The following is a 13,047-nucleotide window of genomic DNA, read 5'->3' as shown; positions in this document are numbered from 1 at the left end:
TATTGTAGGTTATTTTGGTGATATGCATGAGAAATGTTGTGTTTTGATATATTATTAATGTAGTTAGTTGATATAAATATATATTTAATTGTTAGATGAATATTTTAATCTAGTAGGCCACTCCTACTATCTAATATTGGTTCTGCCTCTGTTCATTGTCATCTCACTTCTTCTAGTCATATTTCATTGGAGAATAGAGTCGAGATTAGTAGTAATTATCATTCAATAATGCATGAGTTTAGAAATGAAAAATAAAAACCCAATAATTAAAATACCGATTTTATTGTGATAACTTTATGGTGATGGTTTCATGCTGTTTAGAGATGATAAAAGGCAACGACAGTTTTGTGGTTTTGATTGGGTCGTTTGAGTAAGTTTATCCATCAAACACAATATGATTGTTCCAATGGTTCTTGAGTTTTGTCAAACTTGACCCGCATATAGTCTTTGTCTCAACCTCCATTACAAATGTCATCGGTGATAACAAATTTAAGTCAAAGAAAATCTAAGTTTTTATTGTTTTAAATTTCAACATATTCATTCACATTAGTCAGATTATGATTTTCTCGTAAAAATCAATATGACAATAAGCTTTTATTTCGAATGAATAACATTGATCATTTTTTGTTATTTTAAATAATTTTATTCTATCATAAATATTTTTTTTGGCATTTATATCATTAATCACTTGTCATGTAATTTACTGTAAAACCCACTAAGCCAACCTCATGTAACTTAAATTATTTTATTTGAATTGATGGGTTGTGCAAAGCGAATGTCACCTCAAATGTAGCCACTAGCTATTACGTAAATTAAGAATAGTCATGTGGCATTTAAAAATAAATAAAATAGAATAGTCATGCATTGTAATTAGGAGTATAAATATGTCATGCTTTCAAAACATTTGAGTGTTATTTATGATTAATTTTATAGGTTTAAATTTGACATACGACTTATCATAGGTTTTTTTTCCGGTCTAGTATGACTTTTTAAAAGCCTATCTAAAAGCATATTTAAAAATTTTATTTATATTAAAACATTTAAATGTTATATTTTATATTTTTTTTAAATAGACTAAACTATATTTTTATATAAAAAGAAAATTAATAAAATTATAATCAAACTTAATAAAATAATAACTAAGTATGCACTGCAACAACCTTTCAAAAAAACAAAATGAATCTATATAATTAGTTCCTATACACGTATAAAGCTACATACTTTATCCATACCAATTTACATGATACTCTCTGCATATCAATACTAATGTACATATTTATATATATTAAATCTTCTAATAAAATAATTTTTTTAAAATCTGAACAAAACACTCTTTAAACCCTAAAAAATGATTTTTTTGGTTTCAAAGAATATATATATTTTTTTTTTCTGAAACAAACACACTCATTGTTACCTCTCAAACAAATATGGAACGACTATTGAATGATTGCTTAATTGAATGGCTATCGAATATGAAACGATTACCGAATATAGAATCGCAACCGAATATAGAATGACTATTGAGTGATTGCTTAATTAATAGACTTTAAAATATAAAATAATATTATTAATAAATAATAATAATAAAAAATAATATTAATAAATAATAAAATATATATAGGTCGACCTATCATGCATAGACTTCTTTATAAGCCTGAACTATTTAAATAAATAGACTTTAAAAATAACCAAAGTTTATCCTTTTTATAGGTCAGACCATAAGTAAGTCAAACCATAGACATTTGACGGACGACCTAACTTATTATCATCCCTAATTGTAATGCCATAAATTTGTCACCAGTTATATAGAGTCATTTTGGTGTGAATGATAAAATAAAAATATGATACGATAAAAAGTAATAATAATAATAATAATAATAATAATAATAATAATAATAATAATAATAATAATAATAATAAAAGTAATGAATTCATTTGTTTTATAATTTTTTAATAAATATTTGAATTTTATATTTTAAAAAATAGTTTTTATGAGAATTTATTTAAAAACTGTCGAAGTTATTTTGAAATTAATTTTTATTGATTCAGAAAAGTAATTTTAATATTTAATTAATTAGATATTCATTATTTATCATATCATATATATCTAATACACATCTCTTTATGATATAATATATTTGTGTATCATATTTAAACAACAAAATTAATTTTTTGAAATAATATATATATATATATATATATTCAAAATTAACTTATAATACTTTTAAATATTATAAGTTAACAAAAAAACAAAGTAATTAATTTATTTTATATTTAAATAAAATTTATTGACACCATTAAAATAATAATTTTAGTTTAAATTTTTTAAGATAATTATGACTAACCAAATAATTTTATTTTATTTATCAGATAAGCTAAATAAATAATTAACTAAATAATTTTATTTTAATTTTTATATGTAAATGAAAAATAAATTGTAACACAAATTATACTTATTTTAAAAATTTAAATTAATTTTCATAATTTAAAACAATAATTTATTAGATATTATAAAAGAACAATAATGTCAATAATTCATATTTTTAAATTTAATTATTAATTTTTAAATTTAACATAAATTAAATTATTTTTTAATAGATCATTTTTTTATGTTTTAAATTTTAAAAATAATTAATTAAAGTATTATTATTATCTAATTAAACTAATTTTTAATTCAACTCATACTTAAGATATATGTAGATTAGATTCCAAAATTTGATTATATTGAATATTTAAGCCTCTTATATGTATATATCTAAAAATATAATTTTTTTTTCATGTCAAATTCTGAATCACATTTTTGTTATATAAAAAAAATAAAAAAATAAAAACAGTTAGGTTAAAGTTAGGGTACATTTGGGAAGGTGCTATGGGGAAAACCGAGGCTGAACAAGAACAAGTCAAAAAAGTAAGAGGCCAGTATTGGTGGGCCACACCAAAGTATAATTTTAAGAAACTTTGTATTTTTGAATCTAAATCTTATTAAAAACCTTGAATTTTATTGGAATTAATTAATTTAAGCGTAGATAAATTAATTCAAGCGTGACTGGCCCACAATTCCCGCGTGAAGACGTAAAGCCCCTTGGATCCAACACAAACCTCGTTTCCTAATTTGTAGTTCCATCACCCACGTGCTACTTCTACTAGTATACTATTTACCAATAAAAATGTTAACCTTTTACCAAAGAGAAAAGCCAAACCCCAAATACAAACACTTTACTATGGAAACTATACTTTTCTGCCGTTGCAATTCAATAACTCATCAGAGAAATACATTTTTTACATCCAAATTTTTATCAATCGAATATGGTGTTATTTAATTTATATTTGTATTTTTAAAATGTATATGTTGTGAAAGATAAAAAGTAAGAGACATATAGATACAAATACATATCATATGTATGCAAAATTACTAATAAATTCTCTAATACACACCTTTGAATATACTCATTTCTATAATTGAAATTCATATAAGACCCTTTAATGTTTTGCAGACTCTATCTAATTTAGTAGATCATGTATACAATTTAACCAATAGAAAGAAGTACCTTGAAAAATGTAACAATTTTAGAGAAAGAATTTTCTCTCTCAAGTGTCTCAAAGTTCATCATGATTTTTTATTTGTTAAGTAAAATCATGGTTTTTTAATTCATAAAAAGTTTATTTAAAAAAAATAATAACTAAAAAGAAACATAGAAAATACATGTTAAGTATGATTTTTATATTTTGATGTTCAAAATTTAAAGAACACAATTGCGAAAATACAATGCTATGATATATGTACACTAGAGATCGTGCTCCCAATTTTTAAAAGTTCATTATTTTCGTTATCTGTAAAAAAATTCTTCTAAAATATAGATTTTTTTTTATTCAAATAGTTTTTTTATTCATATACGCTTTATATGTGTATATATAAGTGGAATGTAAACATCATAATACAAAGCTCTATTGATATTAAAAATATATATTAGTTGTTGGGTTAATTCTGAGTAGTTAGTTTTATATTTTATTATTAATAAGTAATAATTTATATATTTAATATATTTTGAATAGAAATCTGATTTTTTTTTTTCAACTCATACTCCTCAGCATCACAATTGAGACAATTATTTGGGCCTAAGAGGTGATTATGTTTTGGATTAAATAAATTTTTATTTTTATAAATAGATTATATTTTATTTTTAGTTCCTCTAAAAAATTTCTTCAAACAAAAATCTTTTAAATATTTTCAATTAACAATTTTGATTCTTATTTTTAAGAAAACTCATGTTTATTGTTCAAATTTTTAAATGAATTTTTACAAATATGTTTAGAATATTATAAAAACATGTCTTTCAAAAATTTAAAATTTTTTAACAAAAAATTAATTAAATATAAATTTTAAAACACTAAAAACTTTAAAAAAAATCATATTAATTGACCCCTCCCATTAAAAATTCTAAACTTTTTAAAAGATATTCTTATAATATTTTATTATTCAAATAATATACACATAAATTGATTTAATAGCTGAGATCAAAACTATTAATTGAATATATTTTAGAGACTTTTATTTAAAGAAATGTTTTAAAGAAACTAAAAATAAAGTATGATATATTTATAAAGATAAAAAATTTATTTAACCATTATATATATTTTTTTACAAGAAACATGCCCAACTGTTCCAATCTGTTACTCCTTAAAAAGTAATATGAACATGCCTAGAAAGACCAATAACTTATGAATGAACAAAAATTAGAAAGTTGTAAATTTGATTAGAACATTAGATTCCTTGGGGTTTTTTTACTCCCCACCCACATCTTTACATGCTCTTAATTAAACCAACCTCCTCTAAAAAAAACCTACACATATTGAACTATAGTTGCAACTTGCAAGGCCAAAAGTATATAAACATGATGACATTGAAATAAGACAATAACTGAAGCCTGAAAACATAGTTGGCAACTTTTTTCTATCTCACTGCCTCAAATCCTTTCTCCTTCCTCACATGATTCTTCATCACACCTGCACAACTCAACCAATTAGCCTCAAACATGAAAAATGCATATATATAAAAAACAAAAGTCTTGTCCTTTTTTAAAACTTTAATAGAAATGTCCGCAAAGTTGAAAATAATGACAAAAACACAACCAATAAACAACAAAAACATAAATATAAAAAATATATATAAAATCAGTAATTAGCCCCACACCCCTTTTGGACTTACATACATATATGTCCTGAAAATACTATGGTAATGCTGCAGAACCCTCATGAATCTGACAAATATTATATGTACAATAATATACTATATTTTTCTTCATTTCCTTTTAATTATACAAAGGAAAGTTCCTCTCAATTAATTTTTCTTCTCTTCTTTGTTATTTTCTTTGGTTTTATAAAATACAAAAGTTGAGTGAAGATGTCTCTATTAATGTATTTTGTTTTTTTTAAGAGGAATGTAAAACAAAACAAATAACAATAGCAACAAAGTTAATTACTGTAATTAACTACTGTAAATATAGTTAAGTACTACTTAGTTTCTGTAACAAGAGTCATGAAAGTAACTGACAAAAACATTGTTTATTTCATAGTACAAGCTCATAGTGCAAAATATCATAAACCAGTAAACAGTAAACCACAATCAACACAAAATGCCAAATAATAGAAACAAAACTGTCCAATATTAATAGAAACAGTAATTAAGACTCAAGCAAAAATAGTAGATTGAAAGGATCAAAATCAAATAATTGATTTAATTATTCAATTATGTAAAGTATGACCCAAAATTGTGCATAATTGCATTTGGAATTAATTTTCAAAAGGGTAGTCTCAGATCTATGAAAAAAACAATCTTGTTAATAAAAATAATGAATTTGGGATGAATTGAAAAAAAAAAGTGAAGAAGACAATGAAAAAAATTTACCTTGAGGCTTACAATGAGGTGGAACTTCAAAAAGAGAGAAAGAAAGTTGCTTATAAGCAAGACCAATGTCAAAGAGAATCAAGCCTGAAGATGGATCATCAACAATGATATCTTTAACAGGTAACCAAACAAAAAGCTCTTCTTGTTGTAACCCTTCAACACCAATGAGGCTTCCATAGGTGAGATTAGCAGTGACAACTTGTTCAAAGTATACTCTGTTTTCGTACTTTGTTAAACAAGGTGATTCAAGGAACACTTCTAAGTGACCATTTTCTGAGAAAGTGTATGACTTTACTTCTTCTGGTAACAGACCAGCTGGTAACCCTTTTGAGCGAAGAAGGTCATGAATGGTGGTGGAAGAGGAGAGAGAAAATGTGGGAGAGAGAAAGAGAAAGAGGAGAGAGAGGGATAAAATGACTGTGGAGGATGGAGTGTTGAAGAATGCCATAAAGAGAAAGGAACATGGAGGGGTTTAAGGTTAAGGTGTTTTGCTTTTCACAATTTTGACACAGAAAATGTAAAGACACTTTAAGAAAATAAGGTTGTCAATTAATTTTCTCGAATTACTATCTTACCCTTGGTTGGTGACTTTGGTTTGGTTCTATGTGGGTCATTCATAGTTTGCAAGTTGCATTTTTATTTTAGAGTGCAACAATCATATGCATTTATTTCAAAATTTCATACACTCATTTTATTTTATTTTTATTTGTATATCATATTATTATTTTTTTATTCCTCTCAACATATATACACTTTATGAGATGTATATCAATTATTTTTTTTATAGTATATATATAAGTATTAAGTATTATTCTTTTTGTCTCGTGATAATTGTCACATATTTATTTTAAAAAATTGTTGTTCTTTCAATTCTTAGTACTTAATGTTAATTGTTTTCTTGTCAATTTTATGTTTTAATTAGTATTATGTATCATTATTTCTAAGTTATTATTTTCTATTTTTTATTTATGATCAAGTCAATAATAACTATATATTGTCTTTTTTACATATATCTTTTTAATTGATATGATTTTTTTAATCTATATAAAATAATAAAAGTGACAAATATTTTATAATGGAGAGAGTAATTACTACCCTACTTAAAATCTAAAAACTTAGTAAATCTTACCATGATTTGTATTTATGCTTATGAATGAATGTAGTTGTTGGTCCTTTGCTTGACGTATGTTATAACTTATCTTGAAAGCTCCAAGCTGTGTTAGTAGTATAGTACATCCTAAAATAATGTATCTACAATGCTTAGCTTGCCCTTAATTATTGTCCTTGTCCTCCCCCAAAGTAAAAGCAAAATACTTTAATATCTAAGTACTACTGTCAAGCATTTCCTTTTCATTATATACGATTTTTCAAATTTAATCATGATATTTTGAACTATTTCTTTTGACTGCACTTAATATGAAACAAAAAAAATATTCAAACCATGGATCTTTACCATTTTTAATAAATACCACACCGTTTATTTATTTATTTTGACAAAATTCATTACTTTACTGAAAATGGTAAAAGTATATTATTGGAACACTTTTGGAGGTTCCTATTAAGTGTATAAATTTCATTTTACATTTTAACACTATTTATATTTAAATTAAAACATGTTACATATTAATATTCAAATATATAAATTTTATTTTACAATTTGTGTTTTGAACTTTTTCTTTGACTTAATATTTTCAACTCTTAATAAATTTAAATGTTGTGTTTTTCAATTAAAAAATCTATATTTTTCATATCTTTGACATATAAAGACATATGATAGCATAACCCCTTCAATTATATAATTTTTTTTTCTTTTCTTTTTCAGTTAACTACTTAATTGGAAAAACGTGTTTACACGAAACTCATTTATATCTTTTAAAAAATTTGTACCTAATATTTCCTCTAATAGATTTACTAAATAAACCCTACTAATATTTACACCTTCCATTGTATACATTTTACAAATATTAAATAAATATCGCGTTTCTGATAATAGAAAAGGAACTAGTTAATAGAAATACTCTCTCCAAACTGTAAAAAAATAATATAAAAAATAAAATAATTTTCTTTAAAAAAAAATATCATATTAATTTTTTGAGTTTAAATTTAATACCTTCTTTATAAAATTTCACTCTCTTAATTCATAGACTAACTACACGCGGATACTACTTTTTCCAAATAGTTATTGAAGTATATATATAAAAGTCTACAATGAGAGTACTAAGTACTTACTTCTCACCTTTTATAGAGAGGGGGGTAAAAATAGTATTATTTTTTTTTCACGTTATATATGTGTATATATTTATATATTAGTTTTTTTATATTAATTCAACATAATTAGAGTTTTTAAATGGAGTTAGTTGCCTTTCAACCAATTGAAAAGTTCAGAAATCAATTTTGGATTATTCCTTCAGGGAAAAATACAATAGTATTATACATAAATTAGTTGAATCATGTATTAAATTTATTCTGTTAAAAAAAGTAGTAACGATTTATTACTAGTAAATACAAATAGTTTAAATATGTATATATTAATATAATAGCCAAGCAATGAGGTCAACTGGCAGTGATATATGTTTTGTCATAGAAACTGCTAAGAGGATGTTATGAATTATCAATATCAATCACTCACCGTAGCTAAAGTAGGTACATTAAGAAAACATAATCAAGACTAACACTAACATGAAAGCAAACAATAATCATAGAGAAAATTAACTGTGGTCAGATGATAGAAGGGTAACTTGGTAAAATCAAAGGAAAAAAAATAAACGGTGTATGTGTTGAGTGTAACGGTCAGAGGAGGCAGAGAGAAGGTCAGAAAAAAAAACACTGTCAATTCTGTTACTCATTGGGGGATCAAACGGTCATTTGGAACTTTCATGCTTCCGGTCACTTAAGATTCATTCATATTCACCGTGCATCCAAATGCAAACTATTCTCCCATTTTAAATATACAGAGTCAAATTATGTTGACCTATATTCACACAAAAAGTTAAGATTAATGCCTAGATTTTCATTCATTCTTAATAGATTGCTCTTCAAAAATACAAGAACTAAATTAAATGACAGATATTTTAGAAAAAAATATCATTAAAAAAGAGATAAATAATTTACATTTACTTATATTTTATTTGTAATTTTAAAGTATCGAATTTAAATTTTCTCTAAAATATTTGTCAAATAACCATTAATATTATTTGATTAATTTCTGTCTTTCATAATATTTAAAAAATAAATAAAATAACTAAAAGCTAATTTTATTAATAATTCAGTAAGGAGGATAAGTGTTATTATGTACTACTTATTGGGTCCAAAAAGATAAAAAATAATTTTTATAGTATTTTATATTTTTGTTATAATATTTTTAAAATAAATCTTCAAATGAAAAATTAGTTTAGATAGTTTATTTTAAAATATAAATTTAATATTTCATTTATTTATTATAACTTATTTTGAATAATAATTTTTTTTAAAAAAATAGTAAAATAAAAAATTATTTTGAAAAATTCTTCATAAAATTATTTTGGAAATATATCTTTTTAATTTTTATTATGTTAAAATCTTTAATAGTAAATTTCTAGATTATAAGATGTCAAAATTATTTTTTTAATTGTTAACAAATAAATTTAAACTAATTTCTTTTATTTTTAAATAAGATTTTATAAAAAATAATTTTTAAAAATGTATAATCAAAATCACCTTTTTATTTATTTTTAAAGAAGCAGGCCAATATCACGAATTATTTCAAATGTTTGGATTTAATCACCGAATTGATAATAAAAATAATTAACTATCACTAATTGAATTGAAAAATTAAAAAAAGAAAAGGCGAAAAGAATCATATGAAACAAAACAAAATAATAAAAAAAAAAAACAAATGGGTTAAAAACTTTTATAAAATATAGTATTTTTTTTTAAAAAAATTATTTTATTTTTAATACTTTTCTAAGAAAATATTTTTCCAAATTAATTATTATGGGGACCGATAATATCAGACATCATTCTACTACTGTATTAATTCAACACTCTCCATTATGATCTACATTTAAATTTATATATATAAAAAATAAAATAGAGATAAAATAGAATATATATATATATATATATATATATATATTTATTTTTATGATTACAAATTATATCAAATTATAAGAGATTACAAATTAAAAACTTAAAATTTAAGTTATATTAAGTCAATAATTTAATTACATTAACTTATTAAAATTGTGTCATTCAACTGATTATAAGTTAATTTATTCTAAATATATTATTTTACAAATGTCCTAATATAGAACTAAACACATTATGAACAATTGAACTCTACTTAAAATGAACCATTTTTATAGGAAAAACATTAACCAAAATTACTTGACTTTTTTTGGTTGTGAAGGAGAATTTATTGACTTTGACATGCTTTAAAGATTGGACGTTCACTGATCTAAACCAGAAAAATGAATGGCGCAATTATTTTGGTATTTGTTTCGATGAAAAATTTAAATTAATATTTGTATTATTAAAATAATCTTTATTAGCTAGGGCCATTTTCTTTTTAAAGTTTTTGTGCCATGTGTGAAATTTAAATTTAGTGACATTTTTTTTATATAGATTTTTTAATAAGTCATTTAATGATAATAAAATTATTTATATTTGATGTGATATTAATCAATTTGTTATATTTTTTTATACATATTAATCATTTTATCTCATATTTTATAATTAAAATAATGATAATAAATTTTATTGTGTTTGATGCAACCAATATGTTTTTGTATGACAATATCTCATCCATCAATCATCTCAACAATAGAGAAATTTTATGAAATAATGCCACAACTTAAAATTTTGAGTGTTTCTCGATTTCAATTGAGTCTTCACAAAAAAATATTTAAAATACAGTTATCTATAATACATTTAAATTTATATATATAAAAAATAAAATAGAGATAAAATAGAATATATATATATATATATATATATATAATTATTTTTATGATTACAAATTATATCAAATTATAAGAGATTACAAATTAAAAACTTAAAATTTAAGTTATATTAAGTCAATAATTTAATTACATTAACTTATTAAAATTGTGTCATTCAACTGATTATAAGTTAATTTATTCTAAATATATTATTTTACAAATGTCCTAATATAGAACTAAACACATTATGAACAATTGAACTCTACTTAAAATGAACCATTTTTATAGGAAAAACATTAACCAAAATTACTTGACTTTTTTTGGTTGTGAAGGAGAATTTATTGACTTTGACATGCTTTAAAGATTGGACGTTCACTGATCTAAACCAGAAAAATGAATGGCGCAATTATTTTGGTATTTGTTTCGATGAAAAATTTAAATTAATATTTGTATTATTAAAATAATCTTTATTAGCTAGGGCCATTTTCTTTTTAAAGTTTTTGTGCCATGTGTGAAATTTAAATTTAGTGACATTTTTTTTATATAGATTTTTTAATAAGTCATTTAATGATAATAAAATTATTTATATTTGATGTGATATTAATCAATTTGTTATATTTTTTTATACATATTAATCATTTTATCTCATATTTTATAATTAAAATAATGATAATAAATTTTATTGTGTTTGATGCAACCAATATGTTTTTGTATGACAATATCTCATCCATCAATCATCTCAACAATAGAGAAATTTTATGAAATAATGCCACAACTTAAAATTTTGAGTGTTTCTCGATTTCAATTGAGTCTTCACAAAAAAATATTTAAAATACAGTTATCTATAATTAATTGTGCAAAATTAATATTAACTTAAATATATTTACTTCTCCTTATTATTAAATATGAGTATCAATTGTTTTTTTAATATGATTTTAAAATAAATGTGTGTTTTAAGAATGAGGGGAAAAAATAAATTTTTCTTTAATGTGTTTGACGAGTGAGATCTTACTCGTACGTATCTCCAAGTGAGATGAAGACATGAAAGCTGCCTAATTCTTAAGTAGAAAATGCGGATGTGTTGATTGCTTTTAAAAAATTATGTTTTATCGTTGATAAAAAACATTGTTTTGACGGAAAAAAAAGGAGTTTGTTTAATTTGAATAATTATTTTGATAAAAACGAGTTATAAGACTATTAAGTTGTATATCTCGTGTCCAAAAAATTCAATGAGTAAAAAGATGTCTCATCCAGTTAATTCGTTTAAGAGTATTTTTATTATTTTTGGTTTTAAAATTGATTTTTAAAGCCATCAAGTAGGACAACTTGTCTCTTAACAACTCAAAGATCAAAAAGATGATACATCTAATTAATCTAATATTTATTTATTGTGAATGTTTTTAAGAAAAAGTAAAATGAAATTGAAACAATAAATAAAAACATTTTTTTGGACAATGATTAATAAAAAAAATTAAAAGTGAATGAGTGGTATGGATTGAACATTCAACTCATTCTGTTTAACTAATACTAAAATGAATACAAATAAGTAAATTTATCGCTTTTTTGTAAAAAATAAATAAATAAACATATATGACATTAAACAACAAAATCAAATGAAAAAGAAAACCCTAAAATGGACATAAGTGGGCGAATGTAAACAACTTCACATAGAGAGAAATGAGTTTCATTGTTAAGAGATATAGAGTGAGAGAGAACAAACACAAAAAAAAAAAAAAAAACAGTCACGAAAAGGGGAGTTGCTCGAGGTGGTGGTTCGCCGGAGTTCAAAGTTGGCATAGGTGGTTGGGTGAACGCTTTACAGTAGCGCTCGTGGTGGCCGACAACGAAAACATAGGTCGATTTGATGATTGTTTCATAGAATATTTACAAATGATGATGGAGGTGGTGACTGTTTCTTCTTTTATGGTTTTTTTTTTTCATCTCTCAAACATTTTCATCTTTATATTTTTTGTTATTGTTTTGATGGTAGTAGAAAGATAATGATTTGTATGATTGAGGTTGTTGAAGACTAGAAGATGGAAATGTGTTGGTATGATTTAGCCTAATCTCTTAATGAATCTAGATTTCTCAAATGTTATGTTTTACATTTTTTGTTTGTTTCATATCTCTAGTGTCATCTTTAAGAAAAAATCCTCTCATTTGATTTAATTTTTGGTTCTTAATTTATAGGTTACAAGGATGAATCGTTGCGTCTATGAGATA

The 13,047-nt window shown here is 23.1% G+C and overlaps 1 protein-coding gene across 1 annotated transcript; it reads right to left on the bottom strand.

The window, feature by feature from the left end:
• Positions 1–4,724: 4,724 nt before the first annotated feature.
• Positions 4,725–6,421, bottom strand: LOC101511689 (uncharacterized). Its single transcript, XM_004505361.4, has 2 exons — positions 5,906–6,421; positions 4,725–5,004 (listed from the first exon to the last, which is right to left on the bottom strand). The coding sequence occupies exons 1-2, from the start codon at positions 6,351–6,353 to the stop codon at positions 4,952–4,954; spliced, it is 501 nt and encodes a 166-aa protein (XP_004505418.1). The 5' UTR covers positions 6,354–6,421; the 3' UTR covers positions 4,725–4,951.
• Positions 6,422–13,047: the final 6,626 nt, after the last annotated feature.

Source organism: Cicer arietinum, chromosome 6 (genome assembly GCF_000331145.2).
Source record: "Cicer arietinum cultivar CDC Frontier isolate Library 1 chromosome 6, Cicar.CDCFrontier_v2.0, whole genome shotgun sequence".
In the NCBI taxonomy this organism is placed as follows: Eukaryota; Viridiplantae; Streptophyta; class Magnoliopsida; order Fabales; family Fabaceae; genus Cicer; species Cicer arietinum.
The sequence above is the reverse complement of the archived record's forward strand: the minus strand, read 5'-3'. Positions and strand labels throughout refer to the sequence as shown.